The sequence below is a fragment of the Gopherus evgoodei genome, chromosome 8 (assembly GCF_007399415.2).
Source record: "Gopherus evgoodei ecotype Sinaloan lineage chromosome 8, rGopEvg1_v1.p, whole genome shotgun sequence".
Classification (NCBI taxonomy): domain Eukaryota; kingdom Metazoa; phylum Chordata; order Testudines; family Testudinidae; genus Gopherus; species Gopherus evgoodei.
In genome coordinates this window covers 20,739,968-20,756,388 of record NC_044329.1, presented here as the reverse complement: position 1 = coordinate 20,756,388, position 16,421 = coordinate 20,739,968, and the positions used below count along the sequence as shown (strand labels likewise).

The 16,421-nt window shown below is 48.1% G+C and overlaps 1 protein-coding gene across 4 annotated transcripts in view; it reads left to right on the top strand.

Moving 5' to 3' along the window:
- Nucleotides 1–16,421, top strand: part of ERGIC1 (endoplasmic reticulum-golgi intermediate compartment 1) — a 96,463-nt gene that overhangs the window by 63,833 nt on the left and 16,209 nt on the right. For all 4 annotated transcript variants that reach the window (XM_030572494.1, XM_030572496.1, XM_030572493.1 and 1 more), the window contains 3 exons: nt 3,219–3,313; nt 4,182–4,306; nt 11,436–11,540. In XM_030572494.1, the coding sequence (XP_030428354.1) occupies nt 3,219–3,313; nt 4,182–4,306; nt 11,436–11,540 (325 nt within the window). The remainder of the gene's footprint in view (nt 1–3,218; nt 3,314–4,181; nt 4,307–11,435; nt 11,541–16,421) is intronic.

Here is a 16,421-nt window from a genome sequence, read left to right as displayed (position 1 = left end):
CATCTCACAAACTGCCCCTGCTTCTGCCACCCAATGTGGGTGACAAAAATGGATTGTTATCAGCTGCACAAATTGGCCTTTCTAAGGCTGTCTCTACACTGCCATGTTCAGCGCTAAAACTTTAGTCGTTCAGTGGTATGGAAAAAAAAACCACACACCCCTGAGCGACAAAAGTTTTAGTGCTGAAAAGCACCAGTATAGACAGTGCTTTATCGCCAGGAGCTGTGCTGACAGCAATAAAGCTACCACTGCTTGTTCGGGGTGGTTTGTTTTTTTTATCGCCAGGAGAGCTCTCCCCCGGCAATAAAGCATGACTACACTGCCCACATCACAGTGCTTCCACGGCCACGCTGTAACGTAGGCAGTGTAGACATGCACTTATGGGATAGGTGGCTGTCTCCTTTCTCTAAAACCATTTCTGATGTATCAGATTATATGTTATAGCTGTGTCAGTCCCAGGTTGTTTGAGAGACAAGGTGGGTGAGGTAATATCTTTTATTGACTACAGAGGTATTAACAGACCACTTTACCTTGAATGGTCTCTTACAATATGTGCTAACTACTTATGCTAAACAATCTGTTTCACCTTGCATTTGCTATGAAGACTAAGGCCTTGTCTACACTACATAGTTTTGTCAACAAACATTATGTCGACACTCAAAAAGCGCTATAATAATCAGTATTGCATGTTCACACTCACTTCCTCTGTTGGCAGAGTGCATCCACAACTGGGGCACTATCATTGACAGTGTGAGCAATGCACTGTGGGTACCTTTCCCACAGTTCAGCTCGACACCTTCTGCCACTAGATCTTGTGGGAAAGCAGAGTGGATCGCGGTGCATCTAGGACCAGGCTTAATGTCCCATGATGCATTGTTTTCCATCCCAGCATTCTGTGGGCTTCCAGCTTTCTTTCGTGGCAAGACTCCCAGTTGCCTGACATGCTGTGTGATATGGATAGGACCAACTTCAGATTGTTTTTGGCATTCACAGAAGAGCTGCAGACAGTGGACTGTCGCTTTTGGATTCTGGAAATAAGCACCGAATGGTGGGATTGTATCGTCATGCACGTCTGGGATGTGAGCAGTGGCTACAGAACTTTGGGATGTGGAAAGCCACCTTCCTGGAACTGTGTGTGGAGCTCGCCCCAGAACTGCGGCTCAAGGACACTGGAATAAGAGCTGCCCTGTTGGTGGAGAAGCACATGGCAATAGCTGTGTGGAAGCTGGTGACTCCAGACTGCTACTGCTTGGTTGCGAATCAATTTGGAGTGGGGAAGTCAACAGTTGAGGCTGCGTTAATGCAAGTGTGCAGGGCAATTAATCACGTGTTCCAGTTTTGCCACCAGACCATCTTGCGACAGAGTACATCAGTAGGAAGGGGTACTTCTCCATGGTATTGCAGGTGCTTGTGAATGACCGTGGGCATTTCACTGACGTCAACGCGGGGTGGTCCAGGAAGGTGCATGATGCACGCATCTTCAGGAACACTGGCCTGTACAGAAAGCTACAAGCGGTGACTTTCTTTCCAAATCAGATGATTACAGTGGGGGATGTTGAAATGCCCATAGTGATCCTGGGAGACCCAGCATACCCCTTATAGTCCTGGCTCATGGAACCTTACACAGGAAGCCTGGACAGCAATAAGGAGCAGTTCAACAACAGGCTGAGTAGGTGCTGGATGACCGTGGAATGTGCCTTTGGCAGATTAAAAGTGCACTGGAAGTGCCTTTATGGAAGGTTAGACCTCAGTGAAGATAATATTCCCATGGTCATAGCTGTGTCATGTACATTGCGTAATCTTTGTGAAGCTGACGGTAGAAGGTTTGCTCTGAGGTGGAGTGTTGAGGCAGATGGCTTGGCTGCTGATTTTGAGCAGCCAAATACCAGGGCTATCAGAGGGGCCCAGAGGGGGGCAATTTGAATCAGGGGGGCTTTGAGGCAACAGTTTTTGAAAATGAGAACCAGTAATGTGTATATCTGTGATTGGTGCTTCAATGTTATATTACATGTAGTTTTCCTAAGAAGCAATGGTGAAATTTGGGGCCTTACATTCCAGTAAGCAAATGGTTAAACTGCCTGTGTATGTATTGGTAGTGCCTGCTATCTGAGTTCGTAGGAAACAAATAAAGATGAGTTACCTTTCAAAAACTTTGCTTTTATTGCACAAGAAACAGCGCGCGCGCGCACACACACGCACAAAGAGGCTTGGTGGGAAAGGAGGAACCAGGGAAGCGCAGACTTTCAGATCTGCGTGTAGGTCCAGCTATCATTATGAAAGTTGTCCGAGGGGGTGGAGTGAAGGGGAAACCGAGAAGTCCTGGAAAGTGGACAGGACTGTGCTGTTGGAGTTTGGGGGGAGGACACAGAAAAGACTTCTGATTGTGCTGCATGGGACAAAAAAATTGTGCAAAAAGCCTTATGTCTCTTATCGGAGTGGTTGTATTTTCTCTCCAAAACCAAGCACTTTTGCTGCCACAGGTCACATCGGAGTGTGGATGCATTCACTGTTTTGTTGACAAAAGCTGCCTTTTGTCAACAAAATTCTTTAGTGTAGACAAGGCCTCAGAGGAGTTCTGTATGGCTGAAAAGCTTGTCTCTCACCAACAAATGTTGGTCTAATAAAAGATATTACCTCACCCCCCTTGACTCTCCAATAATATCTTTTATTGGACTAACTTCTGTTGGTGAGAGACAAGCTTTTGAGCCACAGAGAGCTCTTCTTCAGAAAATCTTACATCCAACATATCTGGGACAGTCATGGCTACAACTTTGTATCTTTCAGATTATAGGCTTCCTTCTTCCTAAGGGGGGTAGGAGTGCCATAATGCAGATGGCTAGTGCCTTTCACCTCTAGAAAAAGCAATCTTGTTTCATGACACGAGTGGAAACCCCTTGTTGGGGGGGGAGTCTACAACTTTTTTTTTTTAATTAGAGAAAGTGAATTGACTTTGTTTCCTACTGGAGTGAATGAGGTGGGTAAAGCCCCTCTGTCCTGCCATTGCTGTGTGCAAGTTGTAGAGTCAGGTTGCTAGTGTCTGTACCCATCTGATTTCACATCTCCTCTGAAAGGCTTTCTTCTCACTTAATTTCTGAGCCTTTTTAGCACGTGTCACACAAACTAACCCAAACTTTCCCTTCCTGTGCAAATTCCCCTACTGAACAGTAGCTGTGTCCGTGAGTTACAAAGTGAAACCGTCTGTGCTCATCTCCCTGCAGAGTTAACGAGCTCTACGTAGACGACCCGGACAAAGAGAGCGGAGGTAAAATAGAAGTGAATCTGAACATCAGCTTACCAAACCTGCACTGTGAATGTAAGTGTCTCTGTTCAGGCCTAGATTTCTTGCTGTATTTCTAGAGCAAAGCTCTAAGTTTACTCTTTTAACATGAGATCTGAGAGCAATCCCCACCCTATATTTTGGTGAAATGTTGTTGCCCTTTTCTTGTAGGGAAGAAATAAAAACTCTACCTTGTCCAGTGTATTGTTCTTCCCTTTCTGGGTAGTATGACTGTAGAGAGAGGCTTTTCTATATGTGTTGTCATCTCTATAGGGCATCAGTTGTACCCATGCTTACACAATCCAGTGGCCCATGTTTATACAATCCAGGTTTTGGAGGGAGGTCAGATTTCTGCAGTGGCTGAATCTCTGTAAATACCCTACTACTTCACATGCTAAGCCAAGTCATCTTTTTCTTGCAATCTTACCTAGCAATGGAATATGACTCTGTCCTCCTTCAATTCGGACTAGTGACCCACCTCCCTTAGTGAGATCTGACTAAATCTGGTTTCCTACTTCATGATCTGCTCTTTTGTGTCTGGGAGTAAGAAACCTTTGAGTTCTAATCACAGCTGTCTGACTCAGATGTCACATTTGGCCTTTGGCAAAGCACCTAACTTCTCTGCCTCACTTTCTCAATCTGAAAAATGAGAATTAGGCCTATCTCCCAAGTGTGTAATGTCTAAATTAATATTCATAAAATATTCTGAAGCTGAAAAGTTCTTTGGTGATTATTCCATCACTGCTGATGGGCAGCAATGATGTTTATTTTACAGGTGAATTTACTTGAATGATTCTGTCAAATGCCAGGAAAAAGTTGTTTGTGCCCACAAAGAATTGTGCACACCTGTTCCTTCTCATAACTTTCTCTGTTTCTTTCCTTTTCCCCCCTCCCAACTGGGTAGTGGTTGGACTGGACATTCAGGATGAAATGGGAAGGCATGAGGTTGGTCATATTGACAACTCAATGAAAGTACCTCTCAATAATGGGGATGGCTGCAGGTTTGAGGGCCACTTCAGCATCAACAAGGTGAGTGTGAACGACACATGTTGTGGGTGTAGGGTGGTTCAGGAGCAGCTGGCAAGCCCCATATGCAAAGCACTCATGAAAGCCTACATCTGAATGGTTTTGCAGTTATTGTGGTTTCAAATCAGGACGTGAGCTCAGCTCCCTGATGCTGCGATATAGTACTAGGAGGAGAGGCTGCGCAGTTAGACCAATAGAAGTATTAAATCAAGCACCCATATACCCTTGTCTAGAACGACATCCAGGTGTCACCTCTTGAATAGTGGAAAATAGGCCTGTGTTGTGGCCAACAGCCCCTTTCATTAAAACAGGCTTTAATGTCTTAGTTTGTGTGTGAGCTATTGGGGAATGCAGAATGGCTGCTGTGTTTGTCCTTCATAATCATAAAATATCAGGGTTGGAAGGGACCTCAGGAGGTCATCTAGTCCAACCTCCTGCTCAAAGCAGGACCAGATTTTTACCCCAGTTCCCTAAATGGCCCCCTCAAGGATTGAGCTCACAACCCTGGGTTTAGCAGGCTAATGCTCAAACCACTGAGCTGTCCCTCCACAGTACCTCCAGTATATGACTCACTGCTGTGCAAAGAGCTTTGGCACATTTTGATCCAAACTCTCTCCTAGTCCAAGGACTGCAGAGTGATTGGAATGTTTGCCCCTTGGGGATGTCAGCTTGACAGAAATGGCTTGTGTGTCCATTCGTGCACACCTATGTGCTGTGTAGAAATGGAGCTCTGGCATGCTCTGAGGGAATGAATATACAGGCCTAGGGAGGTTCCTCTCTGGGATGGGTGTGTCCAGAACTGGTTATTCTTGCTATGTAATGCTGCAGATGACTAAAAGGGATGTGAGGATTGGGAGGGTGTGGCTCACTAGCAGCTTTATTCATGCCTTGTCATGTACCACAGAGGCAGCCAAATCCTGCTTCCTTCTCCCCCTCCCAGATCATGTTAAATCACATCTAAAAATAACCGACAGAACCCCTTGCTTATGCTGGGGCATGAAAATGATTTAGACTTGCTTGTTTCTTGAAGCATAGTCTTTTTACCCTTCTCTCCCACATTGAGCAGCCAACGAGACTCATGACTGACTAGATACTAAGCTGGGGTAGGGCTCGGTGCAGTTTCATCTTTTTGTTCTGAAAGTCTGAGAGCTCCCTGAAGTGTAGGGCTAAGGTAGTTAACGCCTGTCCAGTACGTGTAATGTGTCTGCTTTCTGGCACAGGTCACAGCCAGGAGACTTGCTGTATGTTCTTCTTTCACAAAGTAGGAATAGGGTGATCTCCTTACTCTCTCTATTTAATTTTTGTTTTTGTTATTTGGGTAATACATCAGTCTTGGGGCAGGGGTCAAACCCAGGAACTCTGGCTCTAAAAGCATGAACCTCTACTGCCTGAGCTAAAAGATCCCAGTCTATTAGCAAAAAGGTTGTATGGACTTACGAACCTCTTGGATCCAGCCACTAGAAGCAGACAAGCCATGCTGTGTAAGGGTGGGTTAATTTGCATTATGGTAGGGGCTAGAGGCCACAGTTGGGGATTTAGATCTCATTGTGCTCGACACTACACACACAGAATGAAGGCATGATCTTACAATTGCAGGCTCTGATCCTGCAAACGGCTAAGCCTCTCTGAACTCTGTATATGTGACTAGTCCTGTTGACTTCAGTGGGGCAGCTTGTGTGCATAAAGTTAAGCATATGCTTAAATGTTTGCTCTGTAGGAGCCTAACAAGTGTATGATAGCATATAGCAAGACAAACAGTGGGTACAAGTGAATGGGAGGGAGCGCAGAGAGCAGCAGTGAACATTGTACTGTTCTACAATGCATCAGATGTTGCTAGGTGTTGCCAACCACATCAGCACTCAAGATTCTTTTGTTCTGACAACCAGTCCTTTGCCCTGAGCTGCGAAGGAAGATTTACCTGGCCCTTCCAGAGCAGCAGTTGCATTGACTCTGTTGAAAGGTTTCATGGTGCAGTTCTGGTAATCACATTCTGAAGTATCTTTGAATTCCAGAGTGATCCAATCAAAAATGACATGAGAGTGGCTGCTTTACATTGTCATGGCAACTAAAGCCCTTAGGTGAGATCTGTGTATGCAGAAGTTACTGTTCCTAGAGTACTTGCTCATGTCCATTCCATATTAGGTGTGTGTGCTCACCATGTGCACCGGTACTGGAAGTTTTTCCCCTGAGCAGTATCTGTAGGGGACCGGATCTGGCACCCTCTGAAGTGGCACCCGCATGGTGTGATATAAGGGGTGTGGCCGGTTCCCCCCCATCCTCAGTTCCTTCTTGCCGTCAGTGATAGTGCTGGAACTTCTGCTGCTTCGGCTAGCTTTCACTTAGTTCAGTGTGTCTCACAAATGTTTCTTTGTAAAATAGTTGTATATAGTTTAGTGAGGGGTGAAAACATTATCTAAGTATTTACTCTTCGTATTAGTTCTAGTTAGCTGGTCCCGGACGGGACTCCCACTAGGGACGGGGCATGGCCCGATCCTCAGGCTTTAAACCATGCGATTGTTTTAAGTGGCTTATGCCCATCAGCAACCTGCACGTTAGCTGTTTAAGGTATCTAGGAGGACACATAAGTGATAAGTGTCGCATCTATAAGTTGTTCAAACCCAGAACGAAAAATGAGAGCCACATCCGTCTCAGGGCACTCCTGATGGAGTCGATGCTGACCCCGGCACCGGAGCAGAGGTCTGACTCAGCCCTGAGCAGTGCAGCGTAGGTAAGGAGTGCCCTGCTGGTGCTGTCTACGAGCCGACACCGATTCCCCTCCCCAGCCTCATCCAAGAAGCCCAAGAGGTCCACAGGGGGAAGATTTCCCACTTCCCATAAGGGAAAGGAGAGGGCAAGAGGAGCACCAAGATCTGTGCTGGGTGGCTCAACATCTCTGTGAGGGATTTGGGCCCCAGCTCATGTCAAGCGGTCGAGCCCCTCCCGTACTATGCCTGTCACACTGGACAGTGACGAGAGTCTCTGTCAACTCGAAGTTCTGTCGATGCCCGAGGCCCTGCAGGCAGCGCAGAAGATTCTGATGCTACTGGTGCCACCTACACCAGCTCTGGCGGTACCCAACCCCGGGGTAAACCTGCTTTGGGACCGTTCCTAGTGTCCCTGCCTCAGCAGCGTCTCTCCCCATTGTGGGGGACATCCCGCCAGCAGTTGCCTGCACAGAGCATCATGCCTTGGACATTGGGAGGCAGGCCCAGAGAAGCCCTCTTCCGTCTCTGGACACCGACAGCAGGATTTGAGGTGTGGCTTGCAGGTACCCTGGCGCAGACTTGCGGAGGCACATGCCCCCCAACATGGGTGTCGAGACCGATTCCTCGGGTCTCCAATGCCTCGGCACTGGTCCTGCGACCGACTGGCAGAATAGGGTCACCGGTCACCTGCTCAATGGCATCCGTCACTGAGATGCGAACCCCCTCAGTCGGGGAGATGCTATCGATGACCAGCCCGCTCAGACTCCCAGTCCCATTTAGTTCCCAGTACAGCTCAAGCAGTGTGGAGACATAGGTCAGCAGTCTACTGACGCAGATCCACCAAATGCCGAAGATCCCCAGGGTCCCACGGGAGGAACGTCTCCCAACTGGACAGGTCAGCGTCGAGGCACAGCGGCCAGCACTGCGGTGAGGAGGGCCGCCGGGCCAGCTGCTCATATTCATTCCGCAGCGTCCATTCTGCTTATGACTCTGGTGCTGATCAGGAGTCCCTGGCAGCAGGACAGGCCCCGGCACCAGTGGTACAGTCAGCCTCCTTGGCACTGCAATCGAGCCTGTGGCCTCCGAGTCAATGGCCGACAGCATGGTTTCACCCAGCCTTCCCAGGCCGCTTGATCAGTGGTGGGGGCCTCAGATAGGCCATCGGCGGCAGCATCCCGCCCTCCGGAGGTAGAAGCCCCACAGGGGAAGACCCCCCCACCAGGGCCATGAGGAACTAGGGGAGCAGCCAGTTGGAACATCAGGAGATGTGGATCCCTTGGTGCTGGCTTCGTCCTTATCATTGCCAGACGAAGCGATTATGGGTCCCCTTCACCCAGTTCCGCAAAATAACGCCAAGGCTCATCAGGAACCTTTAAAGAGGGTCATCTCTAACCTGGGGCTCTGGGCAGAGGAACTTGAGGAGCCATTGGACTCTGTTCAACGTCCTTTGCTTCACGGCACGCACTAGTGGCTTTACCCCTACGCAAGGGGGTATCGAAAATAATTAATACCCTATGGCAAATCCCCTCCTCCCTGCCATCCATATGAAAAACGACTGAGCGCAAATATTTTGTGCCAGCTAAAGGCCATGAATATCTCTGTACTCACCCGGCCCCAAACTCCCTGGTAGCTGAGGTCGTTAACCAGAGAGAGAGGCAGGGTCAACCCAGGACTACGCCCGAGAATAAAGACTCACAGTGACTGGATCTGTTTGGGCAAAAAATATATTAATCTTCCAGCCTTCAGTTGAGAGTAGCCAATCACCAAACCTTCCCTGGCCGCTATGACTACAATATGTGGCAGCCTATGACCAAATTTGAGGTCTCACTGCCCGAAGGGTCCAAGAAGGAATTCTGGGCAACCCTTGAAGAGGGCACTGCTGCAGCAAGAGTGGCCGTCCAAGCAGCCTCAGCCATCTCCATGCAAAGGGCGTCCTGGCTGCTCCTCTCAGGTCTGTCAAGGGAGACTCAGCAATCAATGCAGGACTTCCCTTCGACAGCCAGGCTCTGTTTGCAGAACAGATGGGCAGTAAGCTGCATGGCTTTAAGGACTCCTGCACTGCCACAGTACCTTGCCGGTCTAGCCCGTAAGTGGTTCAGACCACAACAATCTCAGGGCCAAGGGAGTCAAACCCGCCAGGAGCCCCCCCATAAGAAGAGTTGGGGCTACATGTGCCGCCTGAGCCACCCACCTCCTCCCTCTGCCCAGTCAGGCTTGACCCACAATAAGCAGGGGGAGCAAACAGGCGTTTTGAGGGTGCACTCGAGGGTGACCTCCCAGACTTTACCCCAGATCTGTCTGTCCTGCTGTTCTCCAACCGCCTTTCTTTTTTCCTCCCCGCATGGACAGCTATAACTTCAGACCTCTGGGTCCTCAATACTCTGGCGGAGGGTTATACCCTACAGTTTACTTCCACCATCCCCTTCCCTGTACCTCTTCAGGATCCTTCTCATGAGAGTCTCCTCGCGCAGGAGATAAAGGGGTTGCTACAATCGGGTGCGGTGGAAGAAGTTCCTCTCAAGTACAGGAACAAGGGGTTCTATTCCTGGTATTTCTTAATCCCAAAGGCCAAGGACAGTCTGTGTCCCATCCTGGACCTGATGTTCTGAATGGTCTCCTTGGCTTCTATCATCTCCTCCCTGGATCCGAGAGACTGGTATGCTGCCCTTGACTTGAAGGACGCATACTTGCACATAGTGATCTTTCAAGGTCACAGAGGCTTCCTCCCGTTTATGCTGGAGCCCCACTAATACCAGTTTATGATCCTTCCATTTGGCCTGGCAACAGCACCCAGAGTGTTTACGAAGTGCATGTCAGTGATTGCTGCTTACCTTGGGCATTGGGGTATCCAGATGTACCTGTGTTTTGACGACTGGCTAGTCAAGGGCAACTACAGGTCTCAGGTCCACAAGGATGTCGTGGTGCTTCAAGCTGCATGCCACTCTCTGGGCCTACTGGTGAACAACAAAAAGTCTGTTAGTTCCGGTGCAAAGGATAGAGTTCATCGGAGGAGTGCTCGACTTTACCTGTGCCAGAGTGTTCCTGCCACTAGAAAGGTTCCAGACACTGATGGACCTCATCGTGGAGGTCTTTGCATTTCCCCCGACTACAGCCAGGGTTTGTCTGCACCTGCTGGGTCAGATGGCAGCTTGCACATACGTTGTCCGTCATGCCAGGTTCCAGATGTGGCCCCTGCAGCAATGGCTGGCGATGATCTATTCCCAGTCCAGAGATCACCTGGATAGAGTCGTTACCATTCTCCCAACAGTACTTGCCTCACTGTGATGGTGAGCCAATCATAAGATAGTCCTAGAGGAGGTTCTGTTCGACACCTCCCATCACACTATTGAGTTGGTATCAGATGCCTCGGACTTCAGCTGGAGCGTGCACCTTGATGACCTCCAGACCTAGGGTATGTGGTCCCTGGAGGAGATGACATTACACATAAACGTCAAAGAACTCAGGGCGGTCCGCTTGGCATACGGAGTTTTCCTACCTGACCTGTCGGGCAAGGTGGTGAGAGTTCTGAAGGACAACACGGCCTCTATATTCTATATCAACAGGCAAGGGGGAGCATGTTTGTCGACTCTCTTCCAAGAGGCATCTTTTACGACCTGATGAGGGTTCTGCTGCTGCCGATTGTCAGAGGCCGCTCGATGAGACGCAGGCATCTTTAGTGGCCTTCCTGGTGTATGTCACTATCCAGGACATTTGTAGAGCTGCAACGTGCCCCAAGCGGCCAAAATTGAAGAGAAAAAAAAAAGAGCAAGCCGCGGCAGTGCGATCACGCCACTCCACTCTTCGGTAGCAATTCGGCAGCAGGTCCTTCGCTCCGAGAGGGCCTGACAGACCCGCCGCCGAAGACCTACGTGCCACCCAGATAGTGGCTGGAGTGCCGCCCCTTCGTATTGGCCGCCCCAAGCACCTGCTTATTTAGCTGGTGCCTGGAGCTGGCCCTGTTCAGCAGAGTGGTGTTGCAATCTGCATGTCTGTGAACTCCTACCTATCTCCAGGGGTACTGCTTTGGAGTCACCTAATATGGAATGGACATGAGCAAGCACTCAAAGAAAAGACAGTTACCTTTTCCATAACTGGTGTTCGAGATGTGTTGCTCACGTCCATTCCACAACCCATCTCCTTCCCCACTGTCGGAGTTTCTGGCAAGAAGGAACTGAGGGTGAGAGGAGCTGGCAGCGACCTTATACTGTGCCATACGGGCACCATTCCAGAGGGTGCCAGAGCCAATCTCCTACAAATACTGCTAAGGGAAAAACTTCCGGCACCGGTGCATGTGGCAAGCAAACACACATAATATAAAATAGACATGAGCAACACATCTCAAACACCAGTTACCTAGGGAAATAAAATATAGAGTCATGTGTTTGCTTTTGTTTTGTTTTGTTATGTTAATGATTGGCTGACTGCAGGTTCCAGGTAACTTTCACGTGTCAACACACAGTGCCACTGCACAGCCTCAGAATCCTGACATGACGCACATCATCCACAAACTGTCATTTGGAGATAAGTTACAGGTGAGTCCTCCCTCCAGGCCATCTTGCTGTCTACAGGGGCAGAGGAACCAGTCTTCTTTTTACTACATTTTGGAGCATTTTACAAAAGGGCTGAGTGTGGTGGGGAAGGTCAGGGAGGAGCTGTATTCTCATTCACAATAGAGAACTTTAAACTTCTGTGGCTGTTTCTCATCTATAGATCTCACAATGCTTTTGAAAAGATGGATAAGTAGCCCTATGCTTACTGTACAGATGGTGGTGGGAAATGGAGGCACACAAAGGTTGTGATGTCACTGGCATCACTAGGAATAGAACCTAGGAATCCTGACTCCAGATTCCCTGCTACAGCACTTGGCAAGCTGCTTTGAATATTCATTTTGCACATGTAGCTTCAGTTAGTGGCTTTGTGCAGGCTAGGCATGTTTATCAAGGGACTACAATACCACAGGCGTGGTGGTTGAGAGCATATGGTACTGCAACAGATTCTAGCCCCATATCACCCTTCCTTCCACTATGCTTCTAATGGAGATCAAAGATTAGAAAATGAGACATCTAGCTACTTCCCCCTTCTCATAGGACAAATTGAGCGGTTGTTCAAAGCTGCCAGCCTACAGCTGGGGAGAAGGTGAATATGTGCATTTGCCCTATGGCTAGGGTTTCACCCGGTGAGCTATGTTATTACATAATTCCTGATTTCTCAATGGAGACAACTCTCAGCCCTGCACCTCTGTAACTTGCTTCCAGAAAGCTGAGTTCATATGGATACAAAGGTGCATGCACACACCTATTCCGTGATTTACCTCCCAACATGGCTTAAACAGAGTATCTCTGTAATTCTGGTTCCTCAACACAGACATTTCATTACGTTGCTCCCTGTTCCACACATGCCTGTTTACTCCAAAATCTTTGTAATGCTAATGAGTCTGAAGCATTGCTTTGTAATCCTCTATTTCATTCTGCTCCAGCTTCCTTTAGAATCATAGAATATCAAGGTTGGAAGAGACCTCAGGAGGTCATCTAGTCCAACCCCGCTGCTCAAAGCAGGACCAATCCCCAGACAATTTTTTACCCCAGTTCCCTAAATGGCTTCCTCAAAGACTTAACTCACAACCTTGGGTTTAGCAGGCCAGTGCTCAAACCACTTTAGGACATGTCTTGTGTTGGAGCATTGAAATATTAGCATAATGATTAGTTGGTTTCATGTCTATAAAGCACTTTGAAAAATATGAAAATTAAATCTTAACTTTAGTAGACATGGTGGCTCACTATAAGAGGTAAGTGCTAATAGGGACTGCTGCTGACTTCACGGGAAACGTGTCCTATACGGGAATATTCCTACCACTGCATCCTGCAGTCTTTGGAGAGTGTTAGCATGAATGTGGTAGGAAGGCTGGGCAATGGGAGGGCTTTGAGCATGGAGTGGAACAGGCAGAAGATGTCTGATTGCAGACGTTGTGTCCCTCACCATAGAAGTATTTAGCACATCATGTAGTCTGCCACTCTCCCAGATGTAGCTGGCTATTGTTATGTGCCATTACAAGTTGATTCAGAAATCTCAAGCCTCTAAATAACAGGGCCGCCCAGAGGATTCACCCGCCACTGAATTGCTGGAAGGACCCCCCGCCACGGGTCTTTAGGGCACTTCGGCGGCGGGTCCTGGGGCGGAAGGATGCCCAGCTGCCAAATTGCTGACTATGACCTGGAGCGGAAGAAGCTCCGGGGGCCTGGGCGCCGTGAGAGTTTTCTGGGGTCCCCGGAGTGAGTGAGGGACACTGCTCCAGGGTCCTCGAAAAACTCTGGTGGGGGCCCCTGCAGGGCCCGGGGCCTGGGGCAAATTGCCCCTCTTGCCCCCCGCCCCCCCCCAGATGGCCCTGCTAAATAACACATGCTGTTCAGTCACCTCTATCTCTTCATGCATGTGTGCTCACGTGCTGCTGGCACAGTAAGCAAAACCATGAGCTAAAGGGCATGTGACATGGGAGGAGTTGTTCACTACTCTGCTTCTAGCTAGACTGAGCAAGCACTGGTGAGAGCTACTGAGGGTATGTCTGCGCTGCAGCCAGTGTGGTGTTCTCAGAGCAGGCACTAGTTGCACTAGTTCTGCTTGAGCTAGTGTGCTAAAAATAGCAGTGTAGCCATGGTAGCATGAACAGCAGCTCAGGCTAGCTAACCATGCACAAGCTCACCTGACCTCCTGGGTATGTACTTGGGTGGCTAGCCTGAGCCACCACCACAGCCACCCTGTTTTTTAAGCATCCTAGTTGAAGTGGAGCTAGTGCGTCTGCACTGTGGGACGCATGCTCCCAGCTACAGCAAAAGACATATCCAGAGTGATTTCGTGAGGGGGTGTGCTTGGATTATTTGAATGTGGTCTGGATATAGGTGAGCATTCTTTGTTCAATGTTTATTTTTGGTTTCACCTGCCTCTATCTTAGGGTATCTGCTGATCTAACAATGGGTTGAAGGGCTTGCCTGATTCCTTTGTTCCTTACTTTGTCATGTCCTGAAATGTTGGTCTTTCATAAAGGCCAGTTGCAAAAACTTCGCAGTTTATCCCTCAAGGGATCTCCCCATCTCCTTTTGCTGACAGACTAGGAGAATATTTATCCCCTCTCTCCAATAGTGAAAAGCTCACTGGAGTCTCAGAGGCTGTGCTACTTTAGGCTTCATTAACCTTTTCTACATTTCATCTCAGTAGTTCCTGCGAGCTCGAAATGGGGTGGGCTGTTCTCTCCAGCACACTGGATGACAGCATGCTCTAGTTGTTAGAGCATGGGACTAGTGTTCAGTAGATCAGGGTCTTGTCACTTATCTGTATCATACAGATGTTTTGTGACCTTGGTAAATCATTTAACAACTCTGTGCTTCGGTTTCTCTGTCTGCAAAATGGGGATATCTCCTGCCACCGGTGACCAGATTGGAGGGTGGCTGGGAAATGGTGGTGGTACTCCTCCAAGCTTTGTCCACAAAATAAACTCTGTCCATGTGAGCCACCAAAATGAGACGCCACTCACTATTAATATGATTGCATGGATCCTTGGGCTTAGCTTCTGCCCAATTTGGGATGTACGTCGGGGTGAGGGAGTGGAATCTTCCAGGCACCACCTACTTTTGGCACAAAAATGAGACATCGCTCTCAGTAAACTGTGCAGGTTTGGGATCCTCGCTCTTCTTGTTTAGAGAGAAGAATGAAGTAATTTAAAGGGCAGTTTTTTTGTATAGTAACTATGCCATCTTGAATGCAGGACACCTTGCAGGATGTTATACCTAAAGCTTGTGGGTTTTTGACATTGGAAAAACTTGGGGAATGTTTTTCAGATGCTGGACGTTTGCCCTCAAAGTCTGTTGTTTGTGCCTTGGCTGTGTGCTGTTGTGCATGGCCTCCTAGGCCTTGTCTGCACTAGGCAATCTTACAAAAAGTATCCCACCAGTTTTAGCATGGTTTCAGCTGAACTGTCATCAAAACAGATGATCACCAGAGTTCAGCCAAGGATCTAGCAACCCATTTTTACTAATATTTTAGCTAACCTTTCTGAAAAGTAAGTCAAATTGAAATAGTGGTTTAAAGACTGGTCTGGCTGCTGGAACCTTGTCTAAACGACATTTCCTATTGGTTTTAGTAGTGGCTTAAGCTGAATTGGTGGGAAACTTTTTGTAAATTTCCCTAGGGTAGACCAGGCCAAAGTATCAAATGGAGCAGAAGCAGGTGACATGCTGCCCACTAAGATCAAGGACATTGGGGGAACTTTTATATGTATAATGTGTCAGAACTATTACTGAGTGACAAAATCTTGCCCTGCCCTTACCCTGGTAGTTTAAACTTAACTCTGATGTCTTGTGTGTACCTCAGGAAGGGTTAGACAGTTTACGGAGTTATGTAATGCACAGACAATCCTCTGAAATAGATGTTTACCTGAGCTCATCCTTTCTGAACTAGTTTTGAAGTACCACAGCTGCCTGTAAATATGCTGAGCTAAACCAGCATTCCATACACACATCCATGCTCCTATGCCTGCCAATCACACTTCCAGCTGCCTTGCTTTTCCACCTCTTCAAGATATTATGACATTGAAAACCACCAGGCATTATGCTGGCATGTTGCAGTGGTGAGGCTTGATTGCACTGGTCGGTCGCTTGTAGTGCAGCTAGCAGCTCATGTAAATCAAGCATGTATGCTCCCCCACTGACATGTGCTCCCTCTTTAGATTATGTAGAGATCACTGTTGTTAGGCAGACTCCTGTCCTGAGCTATCCCCAAAGTATCCCGTAATATGAGGACACTTCTGCTTGACCATTAATTCCTTCATGGGGTCACTTCGGCGTGTGGCTCCTTTTGGAGAAGGGGAGGTATTCCGGGTTGTCTTCAAGAAGTACTTGATTCTTCCAGGATTAACTATTCAGCTATTGACGTGCTCTACCCTCTGAGCTGAGGCTTCAGGCTTCTTTTTCCCTGCCAGGACTTGTACTGGAAATTGATGCTGAAAGAGTGGTTGGAAGAGCTGCTGTGTCATAAGAAGGTGCCATCTTTCAAATGAGACCTTGATGCCCTTTCTGCCTGTCTTAAAGGGTTTTCCTAGTAGAAGTTTAACTCCTATTGCATGTACTAAGAAGAGCTGGGGTTAATCCTGTTGCCAAGTCAAATATCCCCCTCTCTAGATGAACTGATGTCCAAGGATGTGTGAGCTGTAGAACAGAATGCTGTCTGCCTGCCTAGTTATTGCTACTATCCAACTCAGCACTGTGTAAGCCATTTGAGATACCAGCAGTCTGGAAGGCATTATAGAAAACCCATTTGTGGTTCCAATTATATTTGTCACCTGCATGTTACCTGTTCAGTCAGTTCAATTTGATGAAAAACAAGGAATTTGTCTTGCTAGAATTTTCTTTCCTAAGATATTGATA